The sequence below is a fragment of the Lampetra planeri genome, chromosome 77 (assembly GCF_965212315.1).
Source record: "Lampetra planeri chromosome 77, kcLamPlan1.2.h2, whole genome shotgun sequence".
Taxonomy (NCBI): domain Eukaryota; kingdom Metazoa; phylum Chordata; class Hyperoartia; order Petromyzontiformes; family Petromyzontidae; genus Lampetra; species Lampetra planeri.
In genome coordinates this window covers 720,200-736,353 of record NC_136182.1, presented here as the reverse complement: position 1 = coordinate 736,353, position 16,154 = coordinate 720,200, and the positions used below count along the sequence as shown (strand labels likewise).

Genomic DNA, 16,154 nt, shown 5'->3' with positions numbered 1-16,154 from the left:
ATGTGTTTTAGCGCACTAAGGTGCCAACTGTTGAAGTACTAAAGGCGATCCAGAGTCTGAGACCAGCAAAGGCACCGGGGAGAGATGATCTCCTAAGCGAAATGTTGCGGGAGGATGGCGTTTGTGCACAGACTGCCCTACGTGACATCATAACAACAGTCTGGACCACTGGGTTCTGCAGGATTGGAAGGATACCCTGGTGGTCCCCCTCTTTAAGAAGGGGGACCACACAGACTAATAACTATTGGGGCATCTCACTCCTCAGTGTGCCGAGAAAGGTCCTGGCAAGGATTATTCAACATCGCCTTGCTAGGCACACTGAGGAGAGGCTTGCGGAGCCCCAACGCGGTTTCAGGAAAGTACGGTTCTGCACAGATGCCATATTTTCTGTCCGTCAAGGCCTATGGTACCATCAGTAGGCTTGGGCTCGTGCTTTCAGAGTCCCTGACCCTCTGCTCACGATCATTAAGGACCTTCATGATGGTGAGCAGGCCCGGGTATTCACTGTTTACCTTGGGGTGCAACAGGGATGTCCTATGGCTCCATTCTTTAACATATATTTCGACCACGTAGTTCGTGAAGCCTTTGATGGCTGTATCGGAGGAATTTCCATCTGGTACAGATACAATGGGAGGCTGATCGATGCCCGGGTGTGGTAAAGGGATGGCTCCCTATTGGTCAACCACGTTATGTATGCCGATCTGGTAATTGCCGCTCATTCAGAGGAGGAGTTGGAGGCGCTGCTTCTGAACCTGGAGCATGCCACTAAGAGGTGGGGCCTTACCATCAGCCCCACCAAAACTAAGCACCTGCCTGGGTATTTTGTACCATCGGACACTCCACCCCCCACAACTCCCAATTGGTGATGGGGCAGTTGTGGAGAGAGTAGAGAGTTTCCTATACCTGGGCAGTGTGCTCATGACCAGCTCCAGTTTGACAGCAGAAGTATCACTCCGAATCAGTCGAGCAGCATTATCTCTTCATGGGCTGTGTAAAGCTGTGTGGAAGCTACCTGGTCTGTCGCTCCGCACGAAGTTTCAGATCTTCTCGGCCACATTAATGAATTTCCTTCTCTACGCTTGCGAAACGTGCACCCCCCTAATGGAACATCTTTGCCAGTTATAAACATTTAGGGTGGCCTGCCTACGATCAATCCTGGGTTTAACCAGGCTGGATTGTGTGAGGAGCTCACAAATCCTTGAAAGATCTGGGCAAAGTTCCATCGGTGAGCTCTTCCGGCAGGCAAGGCTGCGTTGGCTGGGTCATGTAGCCCGCATGCCCAGTCACCGCATGCCTAAACAGCTTTTGTTTGGCCGGATAGAGGGGGCTAAACGGGCGCGGCACGGGCTAGAGAAGAGATGAAGTGATGTGTTACAGGAGGATGTGGAGCTGAGTGGAATTGCCGATGACTGCTACCAGCGGTGTCAAGATCGGCATCTGTGGAGGAGGCTCATGAAGTCCACTACTGGGCAGTTGGAGACAGTCGCCCTCTAACAAGCAATCGCCATCAGGTGGGACAACCACAGGAAGAAAAAACTGTGAAGTAGGCAATAGATGTGCCGTGGCACGAGGTTATATAGGCCTCGGCAGTAGGGGGGGGAGATAGAGGGGGGGAGGCGGGGCAGCAGCACCCCCCTACTGCCGAGGTGCTGGTTGGGTCTCGTTTAATTTAAGGTACTATGATCATAGTCCTATTATAATAATGAACTCAAAGATTTACCTTAAAATTAAACGAGACCCAACCAGCACCTTGGAACCTAAAACAACGGCAATCATTGCCAAGTCATCAATTTCCAAGGAAGAGCAATACCTGATCAAACCAAAGGCATCAAAACCACCAAGACTTTATGGGCTACCAAAAAAATCACAAACCTGATGTACCATTAAGACCCATAGTTAGTACAATAGGCTCGGCCACGTACAAATTAGCACAAACCGTTACGAAACAAATACAGCCCTGCATCGGTAGAACCTCTTTGTTAATAAAAAAAGACTCTGAAATCGTGAATGGTAAATATAATTAAATATATTAAGCTTAACCCTAATCATATTCTCGTAAGTTTTGATCTGACTTCTCTGTTCACAAGGGTTCCGGTCAACGAGCCAATTAAATTACTTTTCACTCTGGTAACGAACAAAGGTTTAGCCAAAAACATCCCAAGACGAGCTGAACACTGTTTAAAGAACACCCGCTTCTTGTGGCAAGGTGACTTCTATAAACAAAAGGAAAGAGCAGCAATGGGCTCTCCTTTGTCTCCTGTGATGGCGAATTTGTACATGGAAGATTTTGAAACAAAAGCAATAGCTTCACGCTCACTGAAACCATCTGCTTGGTTTAGATATGTGAATGACACATTGGTGGATCTGGCCACACGGCAAAGATACACTGAGCGCATTTCTAAATCATCTCAACTCTCAAAACCCATTCATCCAGTTCACCATGGAAGTCTAAGCTGACAGAACTCTACTATTTCTGGATATTCTGCTCGGCGGGGTCGAAATGGTAAAACAACACACAGTGTTTACCGAAAGAAAACGCATACAAACGCCTATGAATGCAGAGTCACACCATCACCCCGCACAGAAATCTGCTCCTATCAAGACGCTCATTCATCGAGCTAAAAAAGTGTCAGATGGTGACAGTCTGAGAAGTGAAATTCAACATGTTAAAGAATTGCTGCAAATGAACGGTTACAACGATGTCCAAATCAACAGGGCATTGAATGCAAAACCAAATCAAATAACACGAGCATTGAAACTGCCCAAGTAATTAAAACAATCAAAATAGCGTACATTGGGGGAGTAACTGGAAAAATAAAACATCCGAGTCAGATTTGGCATGGTATATAAAATACAGAAATTAATATCTGGTACAAAAGATGTATTATCGAAGCTATCAACAGAAGGTGTGTACATGATTAACTGCACGTGTGAAAAATGTTGTGTTGGGCAAACAGGACGAATGATCAGCATGAGACTAAAAGAACATCAGAGAAATATTAAATTATCCCAAATACAACTGTTAGCAGTAGCAGAACACGCGTGCCAACATGGACACTGATTTGATTTTGATAATGTTGAAGTTTTGTGCAAAACTAGCTACTACTGGCCAAGACTAATTAGATAATATATCGAAATTGAAAGAAATAAAAAAATATTGTAATCGTTCGGATAGCTACCGCCTTAGTGCTGCGTGAAAGTGAATAATCAAATAATATATTATTTAAATGCATGCCTATAAAGGGCACCATACCTCAATAGGGATTCCCGTTGCTACCGATATGTGAATACACACAATGGACAGGAAGGACAATATCAAAGGGCTCGCATAATGCGCATGCATAATGTACGTCGACTCATGAATCCCACCCTCCAACTTTGCACAAGAGTGCAGAAGCGTGGTCACCACATCTACGCCTCTATATAAGGAACGAAACAGTTTAAGACTTTACACCATAGGAACCTCATTTGCCAGTGAAAAATATGATAATTGTTTTTTTACCCTTTTATCTGGCAACAAAACCAATTATCATATTTTTTACTGGCAAATGAGGTTCCAGTGGTATAAATTCTTACCCCGAGCTCTCATACTCTGACCGTGCATTGTCTTTGAGTTGTTAGCCTTTTGGCGTCATCTGGTCCAACCCATGTGAGACTAGGCTCTAAGGAAAGCTGTCTCGGGTGTGGACCAATCAACTTCAAGGACAGTGCCTACATTATCAGAGTTATGTTTTTTGTTTGCATTATGACTGCAGGTATTGTGGTCTATGCAAACATGACTCCACGTAAAACAGGTGTCAGTTTTCTTGCCAGAGAGAAGGGTAAAAAAACAATTATCAGTTTAAGATTTCTCCACAAATCTGGCTGTGGCCTGATGAAGCAAGTTGTAATTACTGGCGAAACGTCGTACTCATATTGTAAATGTTGTGGCTTGGCTCTCCAACACACCGGTTAGTGCTGTACTAGTGACGAATTGGCACGTTCTGTTTACGTGACAACCCTTACTAGTTGGCTGTGTCGGGTGGTGGTGGGTTTTATTGACAATCCTCATGGAATTTTCGTTTTGTGCCAAAGTGACCAATTTGTTGCCAACCTGCTTTATCATAAAGTTCCCACCTACTATACCTTGACTGCACAAAAAATGGAAACGACATGCTGGTGACGGTGAATCGGATGCCTTAGGAAGAGTCTACACAGCTCATCCCAACAATCAGGAGCGCTACTTTCTGCGAATGCTTCTTCATGTTTTCAAAGGGCCAACAATTTGCCAAGACCTAAGAACAGTGGAAGGAGTTGTCTATCAAATACACAGGGAAGTTTGCAATCTTCGTGAAATTCTTGAAGATGGTCAGCATCTTGATAAAGCTATGACAGAAGCTTCTGTTAGTCAGTCCCCTTCTCAACTGAGATTTCTCTCCTGCATTATTCTTCAAGTTTGCAGCCCATCTAACCCCATGGGACTCTGGAAAGGCACGAGTCAAGACATCCTCCACAGAGCTCAAGGAGAAAATCCCAACTTCGTGGTGAACTTTTCTGATTTCATCTTTAACCAGGCCCTCATCCTCCTTGAAGACAAACTTCACCTTACTCTTTGGTTATTTCTACAAATACTTTACCGAAATAACAAAAGAGTATGGATTCTTGCAGTCACGAAAGCTTCAAATACTAAACATCACCCTCCAGGGACAACCAGCATGGCCTTGCTCAAAAGCTCCTACGTGAAATGACCTATGATGGTTTTAGAGCTTCTTACCTTTATTGAGGAAAATGAACCAAAGCTGACGGATGCAGAGAGAGAAGCCTACACGACAATCCTGGAAGACATTGAGTCTAAAAATGGAGGCACATTTTTCCTTGATGCACCTGGTGGTACTGGGAAGACATTTGTTCTCCTGGCTAAGGTTCGCCAGATGGGAAAACATTTGCTCTGGCATCATCAGGGATTGCAGCAACTCTGCTTACTGGAGGAAGAACTTCCCATTCCACATTTAATCTTCCATTGGATCTATCTCGACAAGAATCCCCTGTTTGGAATATTTCAAAGGGGACTGCGCTAGCACAAGTCCTGGTTACTTGTGACTTAATAGTGTGGAATGAATGCACCATGTCCCGCAAGGGATCGTTTGAGGTTGTCAACACATCTGTGAAGGATGTCGTTCCTGACTTACAGTATCCTGGAGTCTACAAATTGAGTTGCATTTGTGGTGATTGCTACATTGGAGAAACGAAACGTCATGTTTCTGATCGTGTCCGCGAGCACAAGTCAGATCTGAAACACGGCAGAACTGATTCTTCTGCCGTTGCCGATCATTGCTACAACTCGGTGGGCTCTCATGAAATTGTCTTTTCCGAGACCAAGGTTCTCTGCAAACCTCCCGGATACCATCAAAGGTTTGTACACGAAGCCATACAAATATACAAACACAGACATAATTTCAACCGTGATGATGGGTACAAACTAAGTAATCATTGGAAAGATGTTATCAACCACGCAAAAAAGACTTAATTACACTTTTTTGGACCTTCTTATCTGACAGGCACTATTTTATTTTACTTTACCGAGTGTTAACATCCCCAGTTATTTTTAACAGTACTCTCTTCATTGTTCAGCCAGCATTGGTATAAACATGGGCATTTTCGTTCCTTTGTTCTATTATGTGTATCAGACCTCCCCTCCCCCTCTCTGTCCATTGTGTTGGCGTGTGCAGCAACCGCGTCCAAGCCGTCGCCAACTTTTTGTTGGCTCCCTCCCTCCCCCTCCCGCCCCCCTCCCTCCCGATACGTTCCATTCATTGGCTACCACATTCTGATGAACTCCCCCCCCTCTCCTCCCCCCTTCAACTTGCTTATAAGGGATTACATCTTGAATCATTGCCTCACTTGATGCAGCTAATCTGGCTGTGACGGTCCCACCTGATGATGGAGACTTGTGTTGCCTCCGAAACGTCGTGATTTTTGTTTTATTTTATTTTCATTAATTTTGATGTTTTACCTACGTGACTTTACCAAAAAAACCTAAAATATGATTCCTTGCAGTCACGAAAGCTTCAAATCTAGAATTGTCAACACAACTTTGCAGGACCTTCGGGACAATTCCAGGATTATGGGTGGTGTAACTTTTCTAATGGCTGGTGACTTCCGACAAACCTTACCTGCAGTACTTCGAGGAACCAAAGCTGATGAGTTAAATGCTTCCATCAAGTCATCATTCCTCTGGAGACACGTGATGAAACTAAAGCTAACTCCGAACATGCGCGTGTATCTCCATGAAGCTCTTTTTGATATTGGAATGGCAATATTCTTGCTGACGGCACAGATGGACTTATCACCATGTCTAAAGGCATAATTTTCACTTCGGAATAGGAACTGGAGGAAAAAGTGTACCCAAACATGCAACAACACTTTCAAGATATTATCTGACTACCGGATATGGCTATTTTGGCTCCAAAAATGATGCTCTTGACGGAATAAATTCCATGTTGTTTCAGAAAGTATCTGGAGAGAACAAGTCCTACAAATCTATTGACTCAGTGTTGGTCCTTGATCAAATTTCTCACTATCCAGTTGAATTCTTGAATTCTCTACAGTTCCACCACACAACTTGCTCCTAAAAATTGGGGCAACTGCCTTGCTATTGAGAAACGTAGACCCACTTAGATTATACAATGGCACAAGGTTAATTGTGAAATAAATACATTCAAATGTTATCAAAGCTACATTGCATTGCAGGCAATTCTAAAGGTGAAGACGCCTTTCTCCCTCGCAAACCTATAATCCCGAATGACACAGCCTTTGAATATAAGAGGCTTCGATTCCCTGTCGAGCTCAGCTTTGCGATGTCCATTAACATGGCGCAAGAACAACATTTAAAAGTGGTGTGACTGAATTTGGCACCTCTGTGCTGATCTCACGGGCAACTTTACGTTGGATGGTCTCGTGTAGGCAATGAAAAACATTCACATTACTTTGCAACAGCAGGCAAGACCAGGAACATGATATTCTTTGGGTCTTTCAGTAAAGTCATGTAGGTAGGTTCAAAGAAATAACAAAAATAACAAAAAACTACGACGGTTCCTGATGACGACCGCTTGTGTTACGATCTAAACGTCGTAGTTTTTTTATTATTTTTGTTATTATCTTTAACCTCTCTACGTGACTTTACCGACAGACCCAAAGAAAATCAATTCCTGCAGTCACGAAAGCTTTAAACCAGGAACATTGTTTGCAAAGAGGCTCTTTGGTGGGGGGGGGGGGGCAGCAAAAGTTTGCAGTGCCGTGAAAGCCGCCAGCAGCAGCCATCTGCTCCCTCCCATGTCCATCCGTTCATCCCCCACCTTATTCTCCCTTTTCCCCTATTTTTTGTTCTGTTCTCCACAATTATTATTCAGTTTTATTTGTTTGATTATTCATAATAAACGTTTTTGGGTTAGATCGCACTATTTATAAATGTGTCATAACCCTCCACCACCCGGCACGGCCAATCAGCAAAAAAGTGTCACGTTGACAAAAGACAAATAGTTCACTACTTTAGCCCACCGTTGTGTTGAAGAGTGAATCCACAACATTCACAATATTTTTTTGCTGATTGGGCGTGTGGGGTGGTGGAGGGTTGCGACACATTTATAAATAACGCGATCTAACCAAAAAACGTTTATTATGAATAATATTGGTCGCGAAAGCCTACGTGTTAAACTTGTTTGATTATCTTCTTGGTTCTTTCGGTAAAGTCACGTAGAAGGGAAGTAATAAAATAATAAAAATAAAACATAATAAAATAATTCTCACGACGTTTCGGCCACAACGCAAGCAGCCGTCCTCAGGTGAAGAATGAAACACCACCAAGCTCATTCTGACCCAAAAACCTATATTATGAATAATATTGGTCGCGAAAGCCTACGTGTTAAATTTGTTTCACCTTTTGAAATTATTACTGGGGGCCTTCACAGTACCTGTAGCCTCGGGGGGCCTACAAAATCTTAATCCGGGCCTGGTTGCATCGCATCAACATTCGAGTCGTTTACCCTCCACCAATCCGACGAGACCGTTACCGTTAAACAGACATTGCGGTGAGTGTTGATACGGTGAGTCCTCGCTGAACGCGCCGGTGTTCAAACGATATGATGCGGTTCTTCCATTCGGGAACCGTCATAACGCAGAAACGCGCCGTTATAACGTGGAATTTCCAGATAAGGCCCACTGTGCTATGTAGCTCTTTTTCACAAGTGACCAGTGGCGGCTCCTGCAAAATCTCTCAGGGGGGGCAAATGTCTGGATGATTGATAAGGATAAGGTACACCCATGCAATGGATAAATTAACAGCTTAAGCATGCAAAGGCAACTTCACTTCTTTAATGTTAATGAAAAATAAAGTTACTCTTACAATACATCCTGTTTGTTTCTATACTCACTATTAATACAATCCACTCAGTTTCTTTTATTAAAGATTCCACTAGGTGGCGACAAGTAATATTGTTGACTGAAACGTGCTTACGTATGATGACGTAAGCACGTTAGTGCAAGCCCTCCCGGAAGCCATAGAGAATGCATTGCAGCGCCCGCCGTTCGAAAAAAAAACATCTTTGAATGTAAGTCTATGGGAACACTCTGGGCGATTCTCAGCCAGAGTGAAATCGCCCAAAAAGAGGCGGTACTCCACAGAACGTGACATGACGCTGATTGGACTATATCCAGAGGCACAGTAACGGCGAGCGTAACTCTGTGGTTGAATGACATTGGTGGTGCGTCGCTCAATCGCCCTAATGAAGAAACCGCCCCTGCAAGTGACCTGGCCTGAAATGATAGCTCAACAAAGTGGTTTATTGAGCAGAAATTTAAAGCTTCCAAATACTCTAACCGCGTGCTGATTCTAAACGTGGAGGTAAAAAGGATCCAAGGAAAAATCCACACGACCACGGCGAGAGAGACACGCAAACTCCAAATGAACATCAGACGTCAGGGTTGGGATAGTAGGCGAGGCAGTTAACATCTCAGGCTTTTCAATGACTGAACAGACGGCGTTTTTGCTCAAACTAATGGGACTTTCATCAGGCAATGAACTTGGTTTGTTTAAAAACATATATAAAGTAGTCCTTCGGTTAACGTTTTGTCCCGTTCCACAAATAACTGTTATTAGAATTAACTTATGAGTTGAAATATAAGTAAAATCACTGAGTCTGTTTCCACTGCCAAAACAGAAAACGTCATAATGTAAACAAAGCCAGTCGAGGTCTAAACGCTCATAAATGTGCGTCGCTGATAGGCTGAGGGCAGGGCTCAACCCACTTCCGAGTGCTCGGATTGGCCGAAATTGGCGCCTGTGTGCGTAATGTAATTGTACCGTTAATCACAATTTCAACGTTAGTCAAAACCATGGGGTCTTATGGGAGGCAAAACGTTAACCGAAAATGTGTTAACCAATGTCACTGTTAACCGAGGGACTGCTGTATACAGGCATACCTCGTATAGCGCTCGAGATGCGTTCTTGGTAAACAGAGTTGCTATAAGTGGTATGCCTGGATTTCATACCACGAGAAGTCAGTTGTCATTGTAGCCATCACAATGACGCGTGTTGGTTTCTGGGTTCTATGTCAACATTCTTGACATTAACCCCTAAACAACTCGGCATCGTTGTATTGGCTTTGTATCTACGTTGTTGGGTTTTGCTAAAAAAAAACATCTACGGAGGCATGTGGGTTATCAAGATTTCTCCAGAGTAGCACTCAATCATTATACTTTTTAAATATACACTTGTACATCTGATTTAAATAGATTAATCATTCGGGGAGTAATACATATCATCTTCGAATCAAATGCAATATATACTTAATTTGTGCATACAAAACTGTATATGAAGTGCATTATAGCTTGCAAAAATAGAATACAGGTGCATCGATTTAGCATTTACTAAACAGCAAACCCTTGCCCATCGCCGGGGTTACGTTCCTGGTAAAAGGCCGCATTAAGAAAATCCGCCTTCCCCAAACTTGAATAAAAATGTAAAAAAAATGGACTTTGGTTCATTGTTCCTAACGCACGATAGAAACAAAAAATTGCGGGCGGCTGAACCTCTCTGCCTCCTCACTCGAGGCTGGAAACACCACGTGACCCGGGACCCACAATGGGACACTTGAGATAAGAGACGGGAGACTCGAGACAAGACGGAGATAAGATGGCACCACACGTGTCCTTCCATGGCAGCAGCAGCATCATTGCGAGCAGGGCAGTCACGATACGTACAGAAATCTCGTGATCAACCGCGAATGGTCCAGCCACAGCGGCGCGAACGGCAAACTCTGTACCTCAATAGCCTGGCACGAAACTGCAAAACAGCGATAGCTAAACCCGCGAGAGGGAAGAGTTTGCTGTACTGTAATGTAAAAAAAAACACTTTTGTTTACAGCATATAATTCACCTATCGGCGTCATATTACGGGCACAATGAATCCACTTGTAAATCTTGCAGAGCGGTGTGGCCCCGGCGTGTGAAGCAAACTGCTGTGCAAGTGACTGGACCGGACTTGTCACAAGAATCCTTCGCGTTCCCTTCATAGCCTCGCACGGCTCACTTTGAGACGTTGTCGGATGGCAGCCAAGCAGACGTTTAACTTATAGGATAAATGAAGGATGATAGGATAAATGTACATGATTGGTCTTGTTTTGTGCAGTGATTGGTGACCGGGCTGAGACCATCAACTCACTGCATTTGAGAGCCCAGTTTAATCACAACCATGTCATGTGTCTATCTAAGTTTATGGGTTTCTATAAAGTATGCTGCTCTATATTTTCATGTGTGGGTCACTATATTAGCCATTGGCTGTGTGAGTGGTTGGGTTTCTGTGCGAATTTATTTTTCTCTGTGTCCATTAGTGGGTCTTAATGTGATATTTTGGGTTTCTTTCTGAATATATGATCTCTATCTATGGGTCTGTATGTGAATCTATGGTGTCCATGTGAATATATGGGTCTCTTTGTGAATTTATGGGTCTCTGTGTAAATATACGGGGTCTCTATGCCAGTCCTTTGTGAGTCAGCAAGCCAATGCACCTCGCAAAATGAAGGTAACGTTACCATGTGTCTGGGAGGCTCAAACGTGACACGTGGTCAACTGGTTGCCCCTCCTTCCACCAGCAACGCCCACATTTTTATAGCCACGCCCACACAGTTGAAGTCTTGCGTTCTACATCTCCATTTTCGGGAGGTCCAAACCAAACCAGGACTTTAGTAGCTTCACGAGGCATTGCGGTTCAACTGCACGTCACTACGTTTCCGGCGTCTTGATCATTGGCTCGATGAGGGTTAGTTTCTAGCAGTGGTGAGTTGATTGGTACAACTGTAGTGACATAGAATGGTCACTACTGTGTCGGCCTGTACGAAGGCTGGGGGCCCCAAGGGGGTGCCTGGGGGGTCACGTGGTGGAGGGATCCGGACCTTCCCAGGGGTGGGGAAAGTGAGGCGTGTCCTGGGAAGGGAGGCGTGGCCTGAAGAGAGCCAGCCACGCCGGGGCGGAGCCAGCCACGCCAAACCAGATATAAGCGTGGTGTGAACGCAGAGCGAGGCTGTTGTACTGTACTCCGAAGTGAAGACATCATCGGTCGTCAAGTCCCGAGTCGTCGTCCTGGGCCAGGCAGGCCGTTGCCTGCCTGGTCCAGTCTGTGTCGCGTTCCAGAGTGTTAGTGAGTTGAGGAAGGTGGTCACCACCTCATGTACAGCGTTATGTTATTTACCGTTTAATAAATAGTGTTGCCTCCAAGCTGCGTGTGTGTGTACCTAATTCGAACCTACTACATTTGGCGTCAGAAGTTGTGGAAATATAAATATTGCTAGGTGTTATCCCAGGGAAGTAAAATGGGCACACGAAAAACAAAGACAAAACTCATCTGGACGCCTTCGTACGACGGGGATGGTGTGACAACCACCCTTCGGACAGCCCCGGGGATGGCAGCCCCGGTGACAGAGAGAGAGAGATGGCGCTGCACACGGAGCGGCGGGACTGGCATCGCACCGCTGCTTCGCCGCCATCGGGAATGGAGCGATGGAGCCGCGGGGAGAGGACACCGTCGTCTCTGCGGGGGTTGGCGGGGGGAGGCCCAGGCATGCGAGCCACGCGGTGGGGCCGCCAACTCGGCGGCTGATCGTGGCGCGGTTCCCGCGTAAACGCTGCTCCCGCCAACTCGAGGGCTGGTCGGGGCGCGGTTCCCGCCAAAACGCTGCTCCCGCCAACTCGAGGGCTGGTCGGGGCGCGGTTCCCGCCAAAACGCTGCTCCCGCCAACTCGAGGGCTGGTCGGGGCGTGGTTCCCGCCATTTCGGCGGCTGGTCGGGGCGCTGTTCCCGCCAAAACGCCGCTCCCGCCATTTCGGCGGCGGGTCGGGGCGCTGTTCCCGCCAAAGCGCCGCTCCCGCCAACATCAACGCCTGCGGAGGGGGAGTTCCACACGTGCAGGTGGCGCCCCCGTCTTGTGGATGGGGGTTCGCAAGAGCAGGCCGTGTTCACCATGCAAGATTCTTCGGGCCGTCCCAGTGCTCCACCTTGCAGCCCTCCGATATTCACAGTTTGCCAGGCGAGTGGTGACATGACACGAGAAAAATAATAATAACTTCACCCATCTTGCGTGTGCCGGGTTGCGATCGCGGGTGTTTTTTTTAACTCGCTGGTTTGCGGAGCGTGTTCGTCCGGTTGTGTGCGTGATAAAGTGACGCGGCGACCATGCGGGTTTCTGCTTGTAACAGTGTTGTTGTTAAATACGGCGTCGAGATCGGTATCTTCTGGGTGTAGTTAATGATTAATTCGTTGTTGGTGTCCCGAGCTCCGTTGATATGCTGTGGGTTGCCGTGTTAACGACTCGTGTTGTTACATCGTTTTGTTGCGAAATCGCCATTGTTATTGTGTATACTGTATGGAGTTTCGCTCGTGATTGTCACGTGTAACTGTAAGAAACTTTAATCGTCATTGTTGCCAAGGTACAGACCGTATGGAGCTTTGCTTGGAATTGTTAACAGTGTATTGAATGTTGGGTACTTGCTTGTGATTATTTACTATGTACGGATTGTCTGGAGTATTGATTGTGTGTGTTGCCATGTGGGGACTGGATGGAGCATTGTGCCAAATGATTGACTGTACGAACTTCGTATACTGCATATACTGTATTAATCAATTCGGCGATTCTTGTGGTTTGTGTATAGTTTTTTTGCTCTCAAAATTCGAATGCCCTGAGTCCCATGGTTAATGTTGAAGGGGATTTTGAAATTACAGGTTCGGTTTGTTTAAAACTCACTGGTTGGTTCCTGTCCGTTGTTGCACAGATGATGTCTTTTGTGCGGGAATGCTCCTTGTGTTCTACATGGATCGGGGGTGCGTTTCCGTTAATTGCCGTCAAATTGCGTTGCTCTCTCCACTCGGTTGGTACAGCTGCAGGCTGCAATGCGAGTCTCGGAGATGATGTGTACGGATACGGGATGTGAGGTGTATTGTTGTGACCATTGAATATTCGGGATCGTCACAAATTGTGCGTACCTGTTTGGCATTGGATCAGTTCTGTGGGGGATCATAATTCAAATTGTATGTGTTGTGATGGTGTTAAATTGCGATGGTGACATGCTGCCAGAGATTTGGAATTGTGCTGCTGGCTGTCACCTATCTTGGGGCGCAGGTCCTGACCAGGATGGCCCAGTGAGTGTTGCGTGTCTAACATGAACGTTGTGGTCCCGTCATGCTATGGCTGACGGCTTGACCTGACAGCCCGGAGATTGAAACACTCCGTGGTATGTCTAGCCTAGCGGGCTGTGCGCTCACAGGGCTCGGAGAGTGTGGTCCCGTCATGCAATGGCTGACGGCTTGACCTGACAGCCCGGAGATTGAAACACTCCGTGGCATGTCTAGCCTAGTGGGCTGTGCGCTCACATGGCTCGGAGAGTGTGGTCCCGTCATGCAATGGCTGACGGCTTGACCTGACAGCCCGGAGATCGAGACACTCCGTGGCTTGTCTAGCCTAATGGGCTGTGCGCTCACATGGCTCGGGGAGTGTGGTCCCGTCATGCTGTGTCTGACGGCTTGACCTGACAGCCCGGAGATCGAGACACTCTGTGGCTTGTCTAGCCTTGTGGGCTGTACGCTCACATGGCTCGGGGAATGTGGTCCCGTCATGCTATGGCTGACAGCTTGACCTGACGGCTCGGAGGTTGAGACCCTCCGAGGCGCGTTGAAACAGTGGGCTGGAGATTCGTAAGGTTCAGGTGGAGTTGTCCTGTTACGTTGAGACTGTATCCCTCAGTTGTTAGGGTGCATGTTGTGCAGTGAGTGAACGATGGGTCGTCTCAGCTCGGTCGGTACAGCTATATGCTGCGATGCGAGTCTTGGAGAGAGACTGGGTCGTCTCAGCTCGGTCGGTACAGCTATATGCTGCGATGCGAGTCTTGGAGAGAGACTGGGTTAAAATCCCACCGATATGGCCGACGCGTGCTGCTGGTTGTGACGCCGCGTCGGAAAGGCGGTGGGGTGGTAACATGGAAATTCCCCCCCCGATATGGCCGACGCGTGCTACTGGTTGTGACGCCACGTCGGAAAGGCGGGGGGGTGCTAACGGGTGACTCTCATTGCATGCGTGATTCTAACGGGGGGGGGGGGGGGGGGGGGGCTGTGCTGGAGCGTAAGTGGGTTAGCCAGTTTTCATGTATATTTGTTGTTAATTCCCCGTTTTCTATGCGGTTCCCTTTTACCCTCGTCGATTCTGTATATATTACGTGATTGTATTTCTTATCGGTCGCCGGTCATTTATTGATGTTGCTGGTTCGGAGGCACACCTTTTCGATGTTTCACAGTTGTGTTACAGCCGGGGACGGCTGTGTGTTTATACAGGGGGGGTGATATAGTGACATAGAATGGTCACTACTGTGTCGGCCTGTACGAAGGCTGGGGGCCCCAAGGGGGTGCCTGGGGGGTCACTGGTGGAGGGATCCGGACCTTCCCAGGGGTGGGGGAAGTGAGGCGTGTCCTGGGAAGGGAGGCGTGGCCTGAAGAGAGCCAGCCACGCCGGGGCGGAGCCAGCCACGCCAAACCAGATATAAGCGTGGTGTGAACGCAGAGCGAGGCTGTTGTACTGTACTCCGAAGTGAAGACATCATCGGTCGTCAAGTCCCGAGTCGTCGTCCTGGGCCAGGCAGGCCGTTGCCTGCCTGGTCCAGTCTGTGTCGCGTTCCAGAGTGTTAGTGAGTTGAGGAAGGTGGTCACCACCTCATGTACAGTGTTATGTTATTTACCGTTTAATAAATAGTGTTGCCTCCAAGCTGCGTGTGTGTGCACCTAATTCGAACCTACTACACAACTGGCTGTGTTAGTTAAGGTGGCTTGGGACTGGTTGGCTGGACTTCTGGCTTCGTTAGATTGAGGTCTCACGTTCTCCTTCTTCATCGTTTGGCTCATCTGCCTGCTCTGCCAGTCCAACTTGACCTGTATAATAAAGAGAGGTAAGCAATGAGTGCGTAATGAGGCTAAGTGAGCAGTATAAGATTGTGCAATACGTGCATAGATAACGAATACAGGTACGTGTATAACAACAACAGCCGCTCACAACGTGACAATGACGTCAAAACTGCACTTGTGCCATGCTAGGCGCACTTTGAGGTTCCGTGATTTGTCAAAGTTCGCTAGCAGGTCACGAAACAGACCCTGGTCTCATGGGTTGATTGAGATGTCTGGCAGATGCGCCACCTTTGCTCCCTACTGTGCCAACTTTCTGTGCTTTAGCCACCTCCTCTGCCCTCCGTTGTTGTTGGAGGGTGACTTCCTCCATCTGCACAGCAGCGTCCTTCACGAGCCTCCTGCACAGAGGCCGATCTTGACACCGCTGGTACCAGTCATCGGCAAGTCCACTCAGCACACACACACGCCCAGTGTGCCATTGAAATATTGCGCTAATGCTTGGGTGGCCTCGTTATACATTTTATTAAAAAAAGTAAGTTCTATGAAGACCAAACCAATCCTAATTACTGCTTGCAATGTAAATGCTTTAAAACATCAACAGAACAATTGGTCATTCACCGAAACGTAGAAAAATTATTGAGCCAAGCTGCGAGCCCGAATTTGAGCAATTTGTTGAGCACTCCCCTTCTCTTCCCAGACAGTCTGGACCACCCTTCTCGCATTCCCAACCTCCAAGTTGT

General features: G+C 46.9%; 2 protein-coding genes across 5 annotated transcripts in view; one reads left to right on the top strand and one right to left on the bottom strand.

The window, feature by feature from the left end:
* The window catches only part of LOC144738050 (uncharacterized), a 478,363-nt gene that overhangs the window by 168,011 nt on the left and 294,198 nt on the right, over window positions 1-16,154 (top strand). The gene's annotated exons all lie outside the window — the stretch shown is intronic.
* Window positions 1-16,154, bottom strand: part of LOC144738112 (endothelial cell-selective adhesion molecule-like) — a 142,860-nt gene that overhangs the window by 93,160 nt on the left and 33,546 nt on the right. For 3 of the 4 annotated variants that reach the window (XM_078621024.1, XM_078621026.1, XM_078621027.1), the window contains exon 12: window positions 8,330-15,441. The exons of the other annotated variant lie outside the window; for it this stretch is intronic. In XM_078621024.1, coding sequence (XP_078477150.1) covers window positions 15,371-15,441 — 71 coding nt within the window. In that variant the 3' untranslated portion in view covers window positions 8,330-15,370. Of the gene's footprint in view, window positions 1-8,329; window positions 15,442-16,154 lie in introns of those variants that run through there. 4 annotated transcript variants of the gene reach the window in all.